Source organism: Centruroides vittatus, unplaced genomic scaffold (genome assembly GCF_030686945.1).
Source record: "Centruroides vittatus isolate TY-2023 unplaced genomic scaffold, ASM3068694v2 scaffold_2802, whole genome shotgun sequence".
Taxonomy (NCBI): Eukaryota; Metazoa; Arthropoda; class Arachnida; order Scorpiones; family Buthidae; genus Centruroides; species Centruroides vittatus.
This window is the reverse complement of record NW_027122693.1, coordinates 1,359,333-1,373,762: the sequence shown is the minus strand read 5'-3', so window position 1 is coordinate 1,373,762 and position 14,430 is coordinate 1,359,333. Positions and strand designations below refer to the sequence as shown.

The window sequence follows — 14,430 nt, the reverse complement described above, 5'->3', positions numbered from 1 at the left end:
AATAAACTAATCGACATTTTGACATGTCGGACGTCGAGTTAAGAGGTTAAAAAGGTTATTGTCGTAAGCAGAAATGCATTTTACACACTTCAAACTTTTTAAATGCCCTCTTTTGTACGTAAATTTAATTATTTTTCAATATTAATACTTGAAAATTTTGTATGAGGTCCTAGAAACAATGTTACAATAGAGGTAATCGTCGGTCTAGCGCTCGCTTTATGCATAAAGCAAGCGCTAAAGGTTCTCTAGAGCCTTCTCTATAAGCTGTTCTAGGCATACAGCAAGCTATAAAGGTTCTCTAGAACCTACTTTAAGCATAGAGCTAATGCTGAAGGTTTTCTAAAGCCTTCTCTGGAGCCTATTCTAGGCATAGAGCAAGCGATAAAGGTTCTTTAGAGCTTACTTTACGCACAAATCTATAGATTCGTTGCATAATTTTAATATGAATTATTGAATTATGAATTATGAATATTAACAAAATGAATTAATCACTTTATCTGTTTACATCATCTCGCTATGCGACATCCCTTGGTTTAAACGATGGCAAATTAACTCGTCTACAGAAGTTATACGCCAAGTAATTTCGTGACCCCTTTAATGTTCCATTTAGCATTTATAAATGCAATTCAATATACAATTACTTCTACTTCAAGCCTCTTAATCTCACAACTCCAAGCGAGCGCTTAATTACAATCAAATTGAATTAAACAGTTTTGTCTAAATTTCGAAAGGCAAAGATTTGGCGCACACATTTTTGATAATTTACATGAGAATTTATATATATATATTTTTATCCGAAAACAATACTAATTCCGCCGTACAATATATCGTCGAACCCGTGAACAACGGACACTGACGGGAACGTAAAAAGTGGCCGTTATTCGGAGGTTAATTTGTATGCATTTCTGTTGAAAAGTAAATTAAAGTTCTTGAAAAAATGGCCGTTATTCGGAGGTGGCTGTTGTTTGAAGGTTATATATAGGGAAATCAATATATATATATATATATATATATATATATATATATAGATTTCACTGTATATACATATATACTTTATACAGTGAAACCTCTGAACAACGGCTACTTAAAAACATTTCTAAAAACGGCTATTATTCAAAGTTAGTCGTTGATTAGAGGTTCTTTTTTATGCATTTTTGTTTAAAAATATTCCCGAAGAAAAAAGAATGTCCGTTGTTGAGAGGTGTCCGCTATTTGGATATTATTTTGTATACGTTTTTGTTCAATATTCCTGAAAAAAAATACCCGCTGTATAGAGGTGTCCGTTGTAAAGAGGTGACTGTTTTTTTGGCAGTTACTTTGTATACATTTTTACAAGTATTTAAAGGCGAGCTCTGTTTACAGTTGGCCGTTTTTGGAGGTTCGACTGTATATGAATTTCAAGCTCAAACGTTGCTAATAACGCGAATTATATTGAGAAATTACGCGAATATTTCGAGTTAAAAACATTAAAAACTTTTCATATCGATTAGAAAATATACATTTAGTGATATTATACAATAAATAAATAAAATAAATAAGTATAAAGTTTTAAAAGAGAAGATATTTTAAGGATAAAATGGCGTAGATGGGCCTTTTTATAACGAACACGGCTTAACATCCGATCAATATAATGATTTATAAAAGAAAATTAAAGCAGAAAATATTTTAAAAAATTCAATTAAATTGTTTATTTTCTAAATAGTAAACTTTTAACTTTTCTATTTTATTATAAAAATATTTTTTAAAAATTCTTGTTTGGAGAGGAGCAGCAGATGTTTTAACTCTTTACCTTTAGGACCAGTCGTAAATATTTCGTTTCTAATTTAATAATTTCGCGATATTTTAATAATTTATTTGAATTATTTTTTTCAAAATATATTTTAAAACTGAATTTTTTAATAAATTATTCGCATTCATTTTAATATATTAAAAATCTAATATATTAAATTTTCCTTATTAACAAGTAATTGATGCTTAGAAAATTTCGATTTTTATCTTCGAAAGTGGAAATTTCTCTTGTTTTTTTTTTAGTTTAATTAATTAGTTTTAATTTTTTTTTCTTGTAGAAATTCAAGGAAAAGCAATTTTATTTGCTTAAAATTATAGATTTTTTTTTAATAAATTATTTTGTTATCAACAGAAATTTATTTCTATTGCAAGCCCTTAACTAGAAAATAAATCTTTGTATCAAATTTAAAATCCTATATTCAATGAGGAAACAGGAATTTAATTATAAAACAAGACTTAATAAGGGTGCGATTATTGTCCCTATAAAACAGGAAACCTGTTTAAGGAGAACAGAATCGTGTCTCCGTTTAAAAAGGAACAGATTCAACGGAAAATGCTATTGTTTCCTTATTCAGAACAGAGTTTTAATTCAGAGGAATGAAACACTTTAATAAGGGGAAAAGAACTGTCTCTGAAATACAGTAGAATGAGTTCATTCCTATTCAAAAACCTGTTTAAAGAGAACAGATCCAATAAGAAATGATATTTCATCAAAATGTATTCTGACGTAAAAAATCAGATTTTGTAGACAGAATCCTTTACAATAAGTAATACACGCCTTGTTTTCGGAGCTTTTATCACTTTCTACGTAAAACGAGAGAAAGATTTCCTCAATATAAATGATGATAATTAAATTATCAGTCTTTCTCGTGACTTAAAACCAAGAAAAAAATGAATTCTGCAATTATTTTAAATCATATTTTTAAATTTATTTCATTTAAAATATATGCTATCGATCTGAAATTAGTAGTGTCTTGCCCCTGTACATCATACTTTTCCTGATAGCAATACAGAATGCTTTCATTACGTGGCTTAAAATGAATAAAATAAGAAAATTAGACAAATAAAACACGTTTAAACTAAGAAAATTCACCAGAATATTCGTATTTTCACTGATAAAAATCGGTGAAAGTACGAATATTCTGATGAAATTTTAAGCGGAAAAATTCAGACCACACGCAAGAAATTAATCTTTTTACCTTCTAGTTTTTGAAATTTCCTCGTGTATTATAGTCTTTAATATTACATTCTACTTTAAAGTATAATTCCTAATTATAAAATTGCATGTCCAATTTCACCTAGACACCGAATATTTCATCAAAACTGCCAATGTAATTACCCATCTATCATATCAATAATCATCGGGTGAGTCACTTTATCCCACGAATATCCTTTCAGGATCGAAATATATACGTAAATATCTTATTTTACAATAAAAATATAGTTATTTTCTATCATTTTAAGTAAGAAAAACTGAGTTTAGATACTTATTTTTCTATACTTTTTGTAAGAAAAACGATACTTTTGTTTCCAACTTCTGTATCACTGATATAATATATATCGAGAGAAGAAAGGAAATGTACTTTATACAACATATATAAAGTACTCTTTTAGGAAGCTTAAAATATTTGAAAGGAGATATTTTGAATGAAATCTCGTTGCAAAAAATAAGAAAGAAAAAAAAAAACTTGGATGAATTGCAACTTTAAAGGGCTCCAAACAAGAAAGAATTTGTGTCTTGTTTTTTTTTTCTTCCTTGTATTTTTGATTTATAAAATTTAAAATTCCGAAGAGAGTTTCTGATGACATAAAGCTGCATTTTCTTTTTTTTTCCGTCGTCTTTTTTTTTATTTTTTTAAACTTGATAAACGAGTAAAATTTAAGTGACTTGGCAACAAAATTTTCATCGAATTCCATCAGGTACTTTTGCCATTTTCTACTTTATAAAATGCAACAGAACTTGCTGCAGTATCGTCGCAAATATAAGGAAATAATACAAGAAAAATGCTTCGCTGTATGAAAAGTAATATATAAAATGCACCCCTTTTTTCTTTGTAGGATAAAATGAATATTCATATATTTCTTTTAAAGTTGCGTAGATTTGTTTTATTGTTTTAATCCATTAAAATTCGCTTAACTTTAGGCAATTAGACCTGATAAAAGTAGTTATTTTTCGTATGATTTTAGCCAATTTTTCTCGTTTTACAGTCGCTTTTTTGAATTTAGAATTACTTCCTTTTAATCTAAGGATTTATTCTAATCATTTCGAATGTTAATAAAACATTTAAACAGCAGAACAGCCGAATCTTCACCCTCATTTTAAGGCAGATTTATAACATCTTCAGCATCGTCAATAATTATGATACAAGGCTCGGGTTCTTGTATTAAATATGTATAAATTCAATAACAATTCCGGTTTCTGTTTATTTGTCTTGTATGTTCAACAATTGAAGGCTTGGTAAGGGGAGGATCGATAAAATGTTTAAAATTCTGTATGATCTAATTTAAAATGCATGATAAACGTCGCATTAACGACCCGGAGGTATAATAAGAGAGAAACTTCAATCGACGTCACAGATAAATTTATAATTATTTTACATTGTAAACGTAATCATTTACGAATTGAATCAATTTTCTGATTAAATGGCGATTCGAAAAGTTTCTACTTTTTATTTCTTTCTTTAAATTATTGATCTTCGTTAAAAATTTGATTGGAATCTTTCCTGTATTTTCTGCTTTGGTTCAATTTGACTTTGATCTATTTTTCAAGCGGTTTTATTCATGCTTTAAACGTTAATCTTGCAGATTGACGTTTAAAACATGAGCGAGTACACGTTTTCTTATTTTTATTTACGTTAAAAGTACGTTTGTACGTGTTTGTACTCGTTTATTTAACTCTCCGTGTCCTTATCTCTATGTTTTATAGTATTGTATTGTATTTGTATGTTCCTATACGTGTCTATAAGAGGGTATATATAAATATTTTCTTTTCTGTGTGTGTATGTGCTTGTATGTAGTCTACATCTCTTGTACACACGAGCATACATACAAGCGCTACACAAAACGCACAGAATTGTACGTATAGGAACATACAAATACAATATAATACTATAAAACATACAGGCATGCAACAGATAAAGATACAGAGAAAAAACACACGTTAAATAAACGTGTACAAACATGTACAAACGGGAAATATATATATATTTATATTTGCCCACGTGTCTGCTTGTGTATGTGTATTGTATACGACTATATAAATACAACAGCTTACTACTACTCGATTTTCAATTAGTGCCTTACGACAAGTATAAATTTCCTTCCATAAATATATGAAACTGCATATTTAAGTACCATACGCTTTTCTTGATCATTTCGGTGTAGTATTATGTAATTCAAAGTTTTAGATTCTCATAGAACCGAGAATAAATTCCCAATTTATGTCAGAGCCTATGGGAAATTAGGTTTTGATTTATGACCTACTTGCTTAACGACATTTTCCAAAAACCAATTAAGTCATAAAAGCGAGAGTCTATCGTAATCTGCACTCGTTCTGTATTGATGTACAGTCTATACACACGAACGTATGTAAAGTTTCTAATGTATTTTCATAGATCCTCGTAGTTTTTATACAGCTAAACACAGATTTGCATGTATATAATAAGTTGACTTCTTACATTCTAATACAAGAAGCATAAAAAGCACAGGAACAAAAATACATACAGGAAATAAGTACAGGAACAGAAACACATACAGGATGTACAGGAACAGAAACATACAGGATGTACAGGAACAGAAACATACAGGATGTACAGGAACAGAAACATACAGAAAGTACAGGAACAGAAACACATACAGTAAGTAAATACATACAGGAAGCACAGAAAATAAGTACAGAACATAAACAGGAAGTATAGGAACACATAAGAGAAGTAGTAACATATAAATATAATACAACGAATATTCATGAGTCCATGAGTCTAAGCGCACATAGACAGATGCTCATAGATGCATATTCATCTTGGAAGTAAATCGTTTGTACAGTACAGTATATTTGAAATCGAACATCACCAAGTAAAAATGTTCAAAAATTAATTTATAAAATGCGATTTTTCTAATTGCTTAATCATTATTTCAATTTAAAAACATGCGTAATTAGTATATTAATTTAATTTGTAGTTCTTTTTTATGAATATAAGAGAAAATTCGATTAAATCTTAACAAAGCATTAGCCTTAATATATAAGAAAGCGCACGAATATAATACATAAAATGTTAATTTTGTATAAACAGAAATTATTAAAACACGATTACACCATTCTAAAAATAAGATTTTAATATCCATTTTACAAAATGGCGCATCAACAGGAGCATTCACCATTACAACGGAGTTAAAGAAGTGCATTAAATTTCTGAAAGATTAATACGTAAGTAATCTATAAAGAAGATTGGCATATTCAAAAATTACACATATTTTTTACAACGGTGCATCGTGTCTCGTACTTTGACTGGGTGCCTGTGACGTAACAGGCGAGTCAACACGACTGCCTTTGACACCTGTAAGCGCTTACAGCAAAGGTTCAACGTCATCCGGTGCTCACTCCGTGTATATAATGCAACTAAGCCAAAATAAACGGCTTAATCGTCACACCTCGTGGATGGTGGGCCTTTGCAGATCGGCTTACACCACGAGGATTATGTCGCAGTCATTAATGGAGAAATGTGCAAGCTATGACAGATAAATATGACGTAGATAATCTGTTTACTTAAGTATTAGTTACTTCACTCGTATCCCCCTTATCTTTCTATCCAGCAACTTCTTAATTGCCCTTATTAGTTTCCTAATGAATTTCTTAATTATAATTGAACTGTTTAAACATTTACAGTTGGATCTTAGATACGTATTTAATTATCCTTTTCTTTTAAATTTCTCTGTTGAATATACATACAGTATTTTAATGGTAAAGTTTTAAACAAACAGTTGCAAGAAGAAATGTGAAGAGAATTCATTATTAATGTATGGTGGGTATTCCAGACGTATGAGACTAAATGAAGAAAGATTGAAGTGCCAAAGGTAAACTCAGACAGGATATAGGAGGAGGAAGAGCAGCAGAAGGAGGTAGTTTTCTAGTATTCATAGAGTAAAAAAAAATAAGAGAAATAACGTAATAAAGTAGTAGAATAGTGTAAAATAGAAAGAAGGGGTAAGTTCAGGAACAATAACAGAATTACAAACAGAGCATCCCGCATCAGATGAGACGTACGATAACGTTTCTTTCAATCTACAAAGATTAATACATAAACGAATTACGTACGAGGGAATTTTTCCAGAAAATAATGACGACATAATGGAGTAGCATTTAAAGAAAACACGAGATCAGTTTGATACAGACAAACAAAGAAAGGGAATATCCAGAGATACACATCAATAGAGAATAATGACAAACGGAAGGGAATTGTATTGAAGACAATTAATGTTAGAAAATAAAAAGTTTAAAATAAATAAATAATACTTTTTTTCTCTTCTGATAATTGAGAGTTATAATAGTTTCATTTTTATTAAACGTAATAATAAATAAAATTAAACATTAAGAATTCTCGTAAGAAACGGAATATTTTCACGTTTCTTCTTTAATAAAACGAATATTAAAATAATTTTACAACATAAAACAATAATAATAATAAAATTATTAATGATTAAAGCTTAAATTTACAGATTTAAAAAAATTCAGAATATGCAAAAAGGAAAAAAGAATTCAACAAAAGATGCAACTAAACAAAAGAATTCTGAATAATGACAACAATTTAAAGGTTTAAAAATTATCAAAAATTCAACTTGGATTTCTACATAATTGAAGATTTTTCATCATTACTAAAATAATTGCGAATACCTGAGAGATGGAAAAGATCTTCAGACTTCGGTTACCATGGTTACTGCCTCTGTTGTCACCTACAACGATTTTGCCAACACTGTTTCTATAAATAAATTTAAATTGAAATAAATTTCCATCGTTACTTGTATTTCGTGTATATATCTGCGTGCGTGCTTGTATGTCTGTGTGTGTATGTGTGTGTGTGTGTGTGTGTGCGTACGGAAGTTTGATTCTTGTTATTTCTATTTGCAAATAATTATATATTCTACCTTCATTTAGTATAAGAATGTAGAGAAATTAACTCGTATATTTATGTTTTTATGCATAATATTTATTCGAAATAAAGATGACCTCGATATAGTGAAATCCTAAAGTTATTAAGCTGAATCATTCGCTATATTAAGTGTTTAATACATGAATAAAGCGGTTTTTTTAGCTGATTATTATTCATATTTTGAATTTTTATAGGAAATTTTTTAAATGTTAAATATATTTCTATCGAATAAATAGTGCAAATAGTTCGGTAGAAATTCAATAGTGCAGTTTCTAAGTTGCACTTTTAAAGAATAGAAACTGCGGTTATACAGTAAAGACTTGCACTTTTAGAGATGTAAACTGCAATTTAGAGAATAGAGATTGCATTTTTACGTAGAAAACTCACGTAAAACTTAGTAATAAAAACACTTTAATACTTAATTTTTAATTATTTAAGAATTTGTGAAACAGAAAATTGAAAACAAAAATATTCGAAAAAACATTATTCATAATAACATAGAGTAAAAATAAAACTTTTTTTTCCACAAATATTGAATTTAGATCTTATGCTTCACTTTCTTTTTATCATAAAGAATTTCTCCAGATTCTCATTGCTACTTTCACGATGCGATACGTTATCTGTGAGGCGGGTGGATGATGAACGAGTTTAATAATAATGTATCATTAATTTTACTTAAGTTCACGCCAACCACGCTTGAAAATATTATTATATATTTTCGTCTTTCTTTGCTGTTTTACTTTTTAATTAAATAAATATATTATTAAATATCTAAATTTTTTAATTGATAAACTTTAAAAAAAAATCTTTTTTTCGACTGAGATTTAGACGTTTATAACTTATTTCATTTGGTAAAGAAATAAAATATTACTTACAAAATAATTGTGCAGAATTTTTTATAGAAAAATAATGCAAAACATACATAAATATTATACAATAAATGTTGCGCGAAAATTATACAAAATATTTTACAGAAAATCCGTACGTCTTATGCGAAATATTTTATATAGAAACTACAGGAAAGCATAAAAATTATACAGAAAACCTGCACAAAAATATATAAAAATTATACGGGAAAGCTGCACAAAAATACATAAAAATTATACAGGAAGGCTGTACAAAAATATTAAAAATAATATGGGAAAGCTGCACAAAAATATATAATTACACAGAAAATCTGCACAAAAATACATAAAAATTATACAGAAAATCTGCACAAAAATACATAAAAATTATACAGAAAACCTGCACAAAAGTACAGAAAAAATTATATAGATTCTCCACAAAATATATAAGAATTATAAAGGAAAAGCTAGACAAAAAATACGTAAAACTATACAGAAATTTTTACTAAAAGTTAGGCACAAATACTGTATATAAAATAGATATTTTAAAAACTTATATATAACATTTCCAAATACTTCAATAAAAGCCTGAGAATTAATATATAAATAAATATATATTTCCTAAATCAAAACGAAAAGTTTCAGATTGATTTTACTGGAAGAAAATGCGAGAAAATTGAGAAATATAAAAAAGATTTCCATAAAGAAATTCCGAAATAAAATATAGAAAAACAAAAATATATATATATTTCCTTGATATTGAAAAATATATTAAATAATAAAATATTTTAAATAAAAATTAATAAAGTTACGATGATAAAAATTAGGAGAAATTCGTAAAATTTCTGAAGAATATGCATAATAAGTCACACATCATCCTAGGAGAGAAATATTTAAAGATTTATCATCATTTATCTTTATTTATCTTGTAAAGTTTTTAATTTGTGGAAATCTTAAGATCTCCAGAAAGTAATTTATCAAAGAAAAAATTAATTTCTAAAGATCTTGGTAATTTTCTTATGAAATTTTTTGTCGTGGCAAGAAAATAAAAAGAAAAAACTTCTAAGAAAGTTATTTGAAAATACCTGAATTTTTATCATCAAACGGGGAAAAAATGAACTAGAAAATTAATTTTTTTAATGGTTCTTTAATACATTTTATATTAAAAATAATAAATTAAGCATATATTCAGTGGAACCTGTGTAAGCCGGAATAGCGCGGTACCGAATATTCTTTCTGGTTTGGTAGGTTTCCGCTTTAAACGGGTATTTTTTAACGTAGAAAATGGAAGAATTTTTCAGAACAGTTTTTACTATATTTTAATTTTAAATAAATACATAAATATACAAAATATATTAATAATATCGCTTTTTATAAATAAATTATTAATTTTGATTAAATTTCTGTATTATTCACAGTTAAACCTGTCTAAAACGGAACCTGGATGAAACGGACACTTACCTAAACGGAAAAATTCTTCAAAACGCGCAGAGATTTTCTATGTTAAAAAACGTTTTTAAATTGGAAACCTGCCAAACCAGAAAACATTATTCGGTAATCTGCAATTCCAGTTTACACAGGTTTTACTGTTTATGTATATTATATAAGAAAAAGAAGAGGTTTTGTGCACCACTTCCTAGGAAGACAACACACATAATATATATATATATTACAGTTAAACCTGTTTAAACCGGAATCGCACGACACCCGGTATATTTAAACGGTTTGATGGGTTTCCGCTTTGAACGGGTATTTTTTGTAATCTAGAAAACTGCTCCGTTCTAAGGAACATTTTCCGTTTTATTCAGGTTTACGTTACTGTAAAACATATAATTACATATAAAAATTTAGTATGTAGTAGAGTATATATATTATATAAAAAATAATACACACTACTACAGTAAAACCTGTCCGGAACGGAACCTGAGCAAACGGAAAACCTACCAAAAAGGAAAAAAAATATTCGGTACTGGACCATTCCGGTTTACACAGGTTTTATTGTACGTACGAACTTTTTATGTACTGTACAATTCTATGAGAAAAAAATAACATAATTCTCACTTAATGAAAAATTGAATTTTATGGAAAAATTCCATTTCTAATATTTAAAAATATATATATATATTTTCAAAAGTAGAATTTCTTATCGTTTTCGAACAGAAACTAGAATTATTACCTGAAAAGTAGCGAGCAGATTAAGCCGATCCTCCAAAAAATAATTTTTTTAAGGCAAATAAAAATGTTTTTCCTAACCTTAAATACTTTAAGAAACATTTTAAAATATTAATAAAATTTCCGAAAATAATATGCAATTTTGTACAAGTGTATTGTTAAAAAAAATCCACAAAATTATTGTGACAACGTCGCCATTCCGGGCTCCAACTCTCAAGATTTCCATATACGCTCTCGATTTTAATACTATCGTCCCCTGTACATCATACTTCTCCTCGTAACAATCGATTTACGACAATCTAACTCCGTTCTCGAGATTAAAGAAGGACAGACGGACGGACGGACGAACGACAGTCAGAATTTATATGTCTTCAATTTGAAAACTGCAGCCAAATCATCTTAAAAAATTAATTTTAACGTTCTAATAAAGACGATCTTATACAGGGATGATCATTTGATAGAAGAAGTGGAAGAAGATGGCATTTTTAAACTGTTATCTCCTCTTCCTCCTCCTCGGATGATAACGTGTAATGAAGTTAATAAAATATTTAAATATTATAAATTATAAATGAAAATTGATTTACTAAAAATGATCGGTCCAACAAGCACTGAAGAGAAATTATAAACGTGTAAGGCTGAAAGTCAGTTTCAGTTGTTATATTTGATGATGATGATGATGATGATGACGACGATGATGATGAAATATTGTATTCGTTTTTAATTTAATAATGCTATAAATCTGTGTAATTTTCAACCAATTCCATTCGAATCAATCATCGTAACGAGTAACCGAGTAACACACAAACACACACATACACATACACACACACGTATATATATAAGAAATCCGACCAGAAGCAATTTTAACATCTAAATTTATTCTAAATACATTCTACAGCCCGAGAAGGATTCACACGTTCTTACGTAACACTCGAACCGACAGACAACCAGACGTGAATTCGAAGTAGCCTATATCATTTCCAGGACTATCCTGAATATATGTACAAATTTTCGTACATATCGGTTCAGCCGTTCTTACGTGATACTCGAACTAACGGGCAGACATAAAGACGGACGAGAATTCAATTTTATATGTACAGATTTTAAGATTATTGAGAGAAAAGGATGAGGAAAACAGAGCGAGACGATGAAAATTTTAGTGAAAATTCAATTAGATGATGATGATGATGATGATGATGATGATGTATGATGATGAAGGGATGAAATTATCGATGCGTACTTTCTATTTCTAATTCAATGAAAATGGGTTTAAATCATTGTCTTCATAATTCTAAAAATAGAAATTTTGTTTCGATCAAACATCTGTTTCGGACGTTATCGATCATTCACTTAATAAATGACGAATAATACCAACAACAATCATAAAAAATAAATTTTTAGTAGATTTATGCAAATTATTTTCTTTTAGGACCCGCGCAAAACGTGTGTCTTTAGCAGACACTTCACTCAATTGGTGCTTTGTAAGGTGACGTCGAACACGGTGAGAGATTATTCACCTGTATTAGGGGAGTACAGGCTGAAGAAAGGGGGTGGGAAGATGAAGATGATGAGAAGATCTCACTAGATAGGGGGATGATAAAGTATAAAAATTAAGCACATTGTAATTACATAAAGTAACAGCATCACTATAGGAAAGTATAGTGAAGGGCAATACAAATCCTAATTAGTATTTACAAGCATCATGGAGGATAGAAAACAATAAAGCCACTCGCTTCCTGTGACAAAATAGAAATTGATATACAAGAGGTATTAACACTCAGGATGATGTAAGAACAATTTCCAACAGCTACTGTAATAATTATAATTGGATGGATTGTAGGGATACAATTTTCCAATTGCAAGGCCTATAAATTTCCATAGTCGTCCGTCTGTCCGTCTGTCCTTCCTTAATCTCGAGAACAAAGTTAGATAAATGGAAATTTTCCTCGTGAAGAGCTTAACTATAAAGGTACTATTTTACTCTTCTTAAACTTATAAAATTTAAGTAAAAGGGTTAATTTTAGATATGAAAAGCTGTATAGATGTTTAGTATGTTGGAAAGTGTACTAAACTTCATTATAAACAGTAACAGGAAGCATTAAAGAATTATTATTATAGCTGCACGTTCTCCTTCATTTTCCTATCTGTCAATTATTCAGTGAAAGAAAGTGACGTACCTAATCATAATTACATTTTTTTTTATTCTAAAAATTGCATAAAAATTTATATTAAAAAAGTAAAACTTTGATCTATAGAAAAGTTAAAACAAACATTAAAAATAGAAATATCCCTTTATAAAAAAAATTAATTAATTAGTTCATTCTAATCATTAGAGTTATGAGGGGATTTTATTTATTAAAATAAATTAATTTTTAAATTAAAACTTAAAAATTTATATTTTTATTCATTTTTTTTTAATATTTAAGAGTTTTAAATTATTTTCTCAAATCGTATTTCTTCAATAGGCAATTATAAATTATACTAAGATATTGTCTTCTGTTAATGGAAAATGTTAGAATTAAAATATTTTTTATGTCTTTTTACGATTGATTTTAATGTTAAAAGCTATTGGAGTATATGAATTAAGACTGTAAAAATTAATATAAATTATTCTTTTTTTATCGTCATTTTTTTTCATTATAAAAATCGAGATATAAAGATATGTATTAATATAATAATTAAAGGTAACACAATACAAGTTTCTACTGAAATTTCTTAAAAATTTCAAAGAAGAAGAAAAAGAAGAAGAAGAAGATGATGAGGAAGAAGATGAAGATGAAGAAGATGAAGAAGAAAAAGATGATGATGATGATGATGATGTGATGAGAAGAGTGAGAAAAGTCGGAGAAGAAGTAAGAGAAGCAGGAGGAGGAAAAGAGAAAGGGGATGAAGAGGAAAGAAAAAAAAAGGAAGAAGTGAAAGAGGATGAAAAGGAAGAAAAGAAGAGAAAGAAGTAAAAAAATGGAAGAGAAAGAAAAAAAAGAAGAGAGGAAGAGAAAGAAGAGGAAAAAGTCAGAGGAGGAGCAGGAGAAAGAGAAGAAGAAGAAAAAGAAAGAGGAGGAGAAAAAGAAGGAGAAAGAGGAACAAGGGGAACACAGAAAAAAGAGGAAAAAACGAAGAGAGAGAGAGAGAGAAAAGAGAAAAGAAAAATAAAGAGAACGAGAAGGAAGAGAAGAAAAAAACAAAGAGCGAAAAATAGCAAATTTCAGAAAATTAATTTATGTAAAATATAAAAGCTTGATATTAGTTTGTTATTAAATCAATCGACGTCAAAAAATTTTTCCTGCTCAACTTATTATTTTCAAGTTAAATTTCTTTTTACAATTTTCATTCATAAATCACATAATAATAATAAGAATAATATTTTTAAATTTACGTATTCGTTTTGCCTGAAGAAAGGGAGAGAGGGGGGAAAAAGACATCACAGACAATCGTTTAACAAGATGATTTAGATTTTACAAAGATCTATCGAAAACGAG

The 14,430-nt window shown here is 28.5% G+C and overlaps 2 protein-coding genes across 3 annotated transcripts in view; one reads left to right on the top strand and one right to left on the bottom strand.

The window, feature by feature from the left end:
* LOC136987867 (complexin-like) overlaps nt 1–14,430 on the bottom strand; it is a 226,363-nt gene that overhangs the window by 176,314 nt on the left and 35,619 nt on the right. Inside the window, exon 2 of one of the 2 annotated variants that reach the window (XM_067285618.1) lies at nt 7,679–7,763. The exons of the other annotated variant lie outside the window; for it this stretch is intronic. The gene's annotated coding sequence lies outside the window, so the exon portion shown is untranslated. The remainder of the gene's footprint in view (nt 1–7,678; nt 7,764–14,430) is intronic. 2 annotated transcript variants of the gene reach the window in all.
* On the top strand, nt 12,099–13,908 carry LOC136987855 (uncharacterized). The gene is made up of 2 exons (XM_067285606.1): nt 12,099–12,155; nt 13,636–13,908. The coding sequence occupies exons 1-2, from the start codon at nt 12,099–12,101 to the stop codon at nt 13,906–13,908; spliced, it is 330 nt and encodes a 109-aa protein (XP_067141707.1).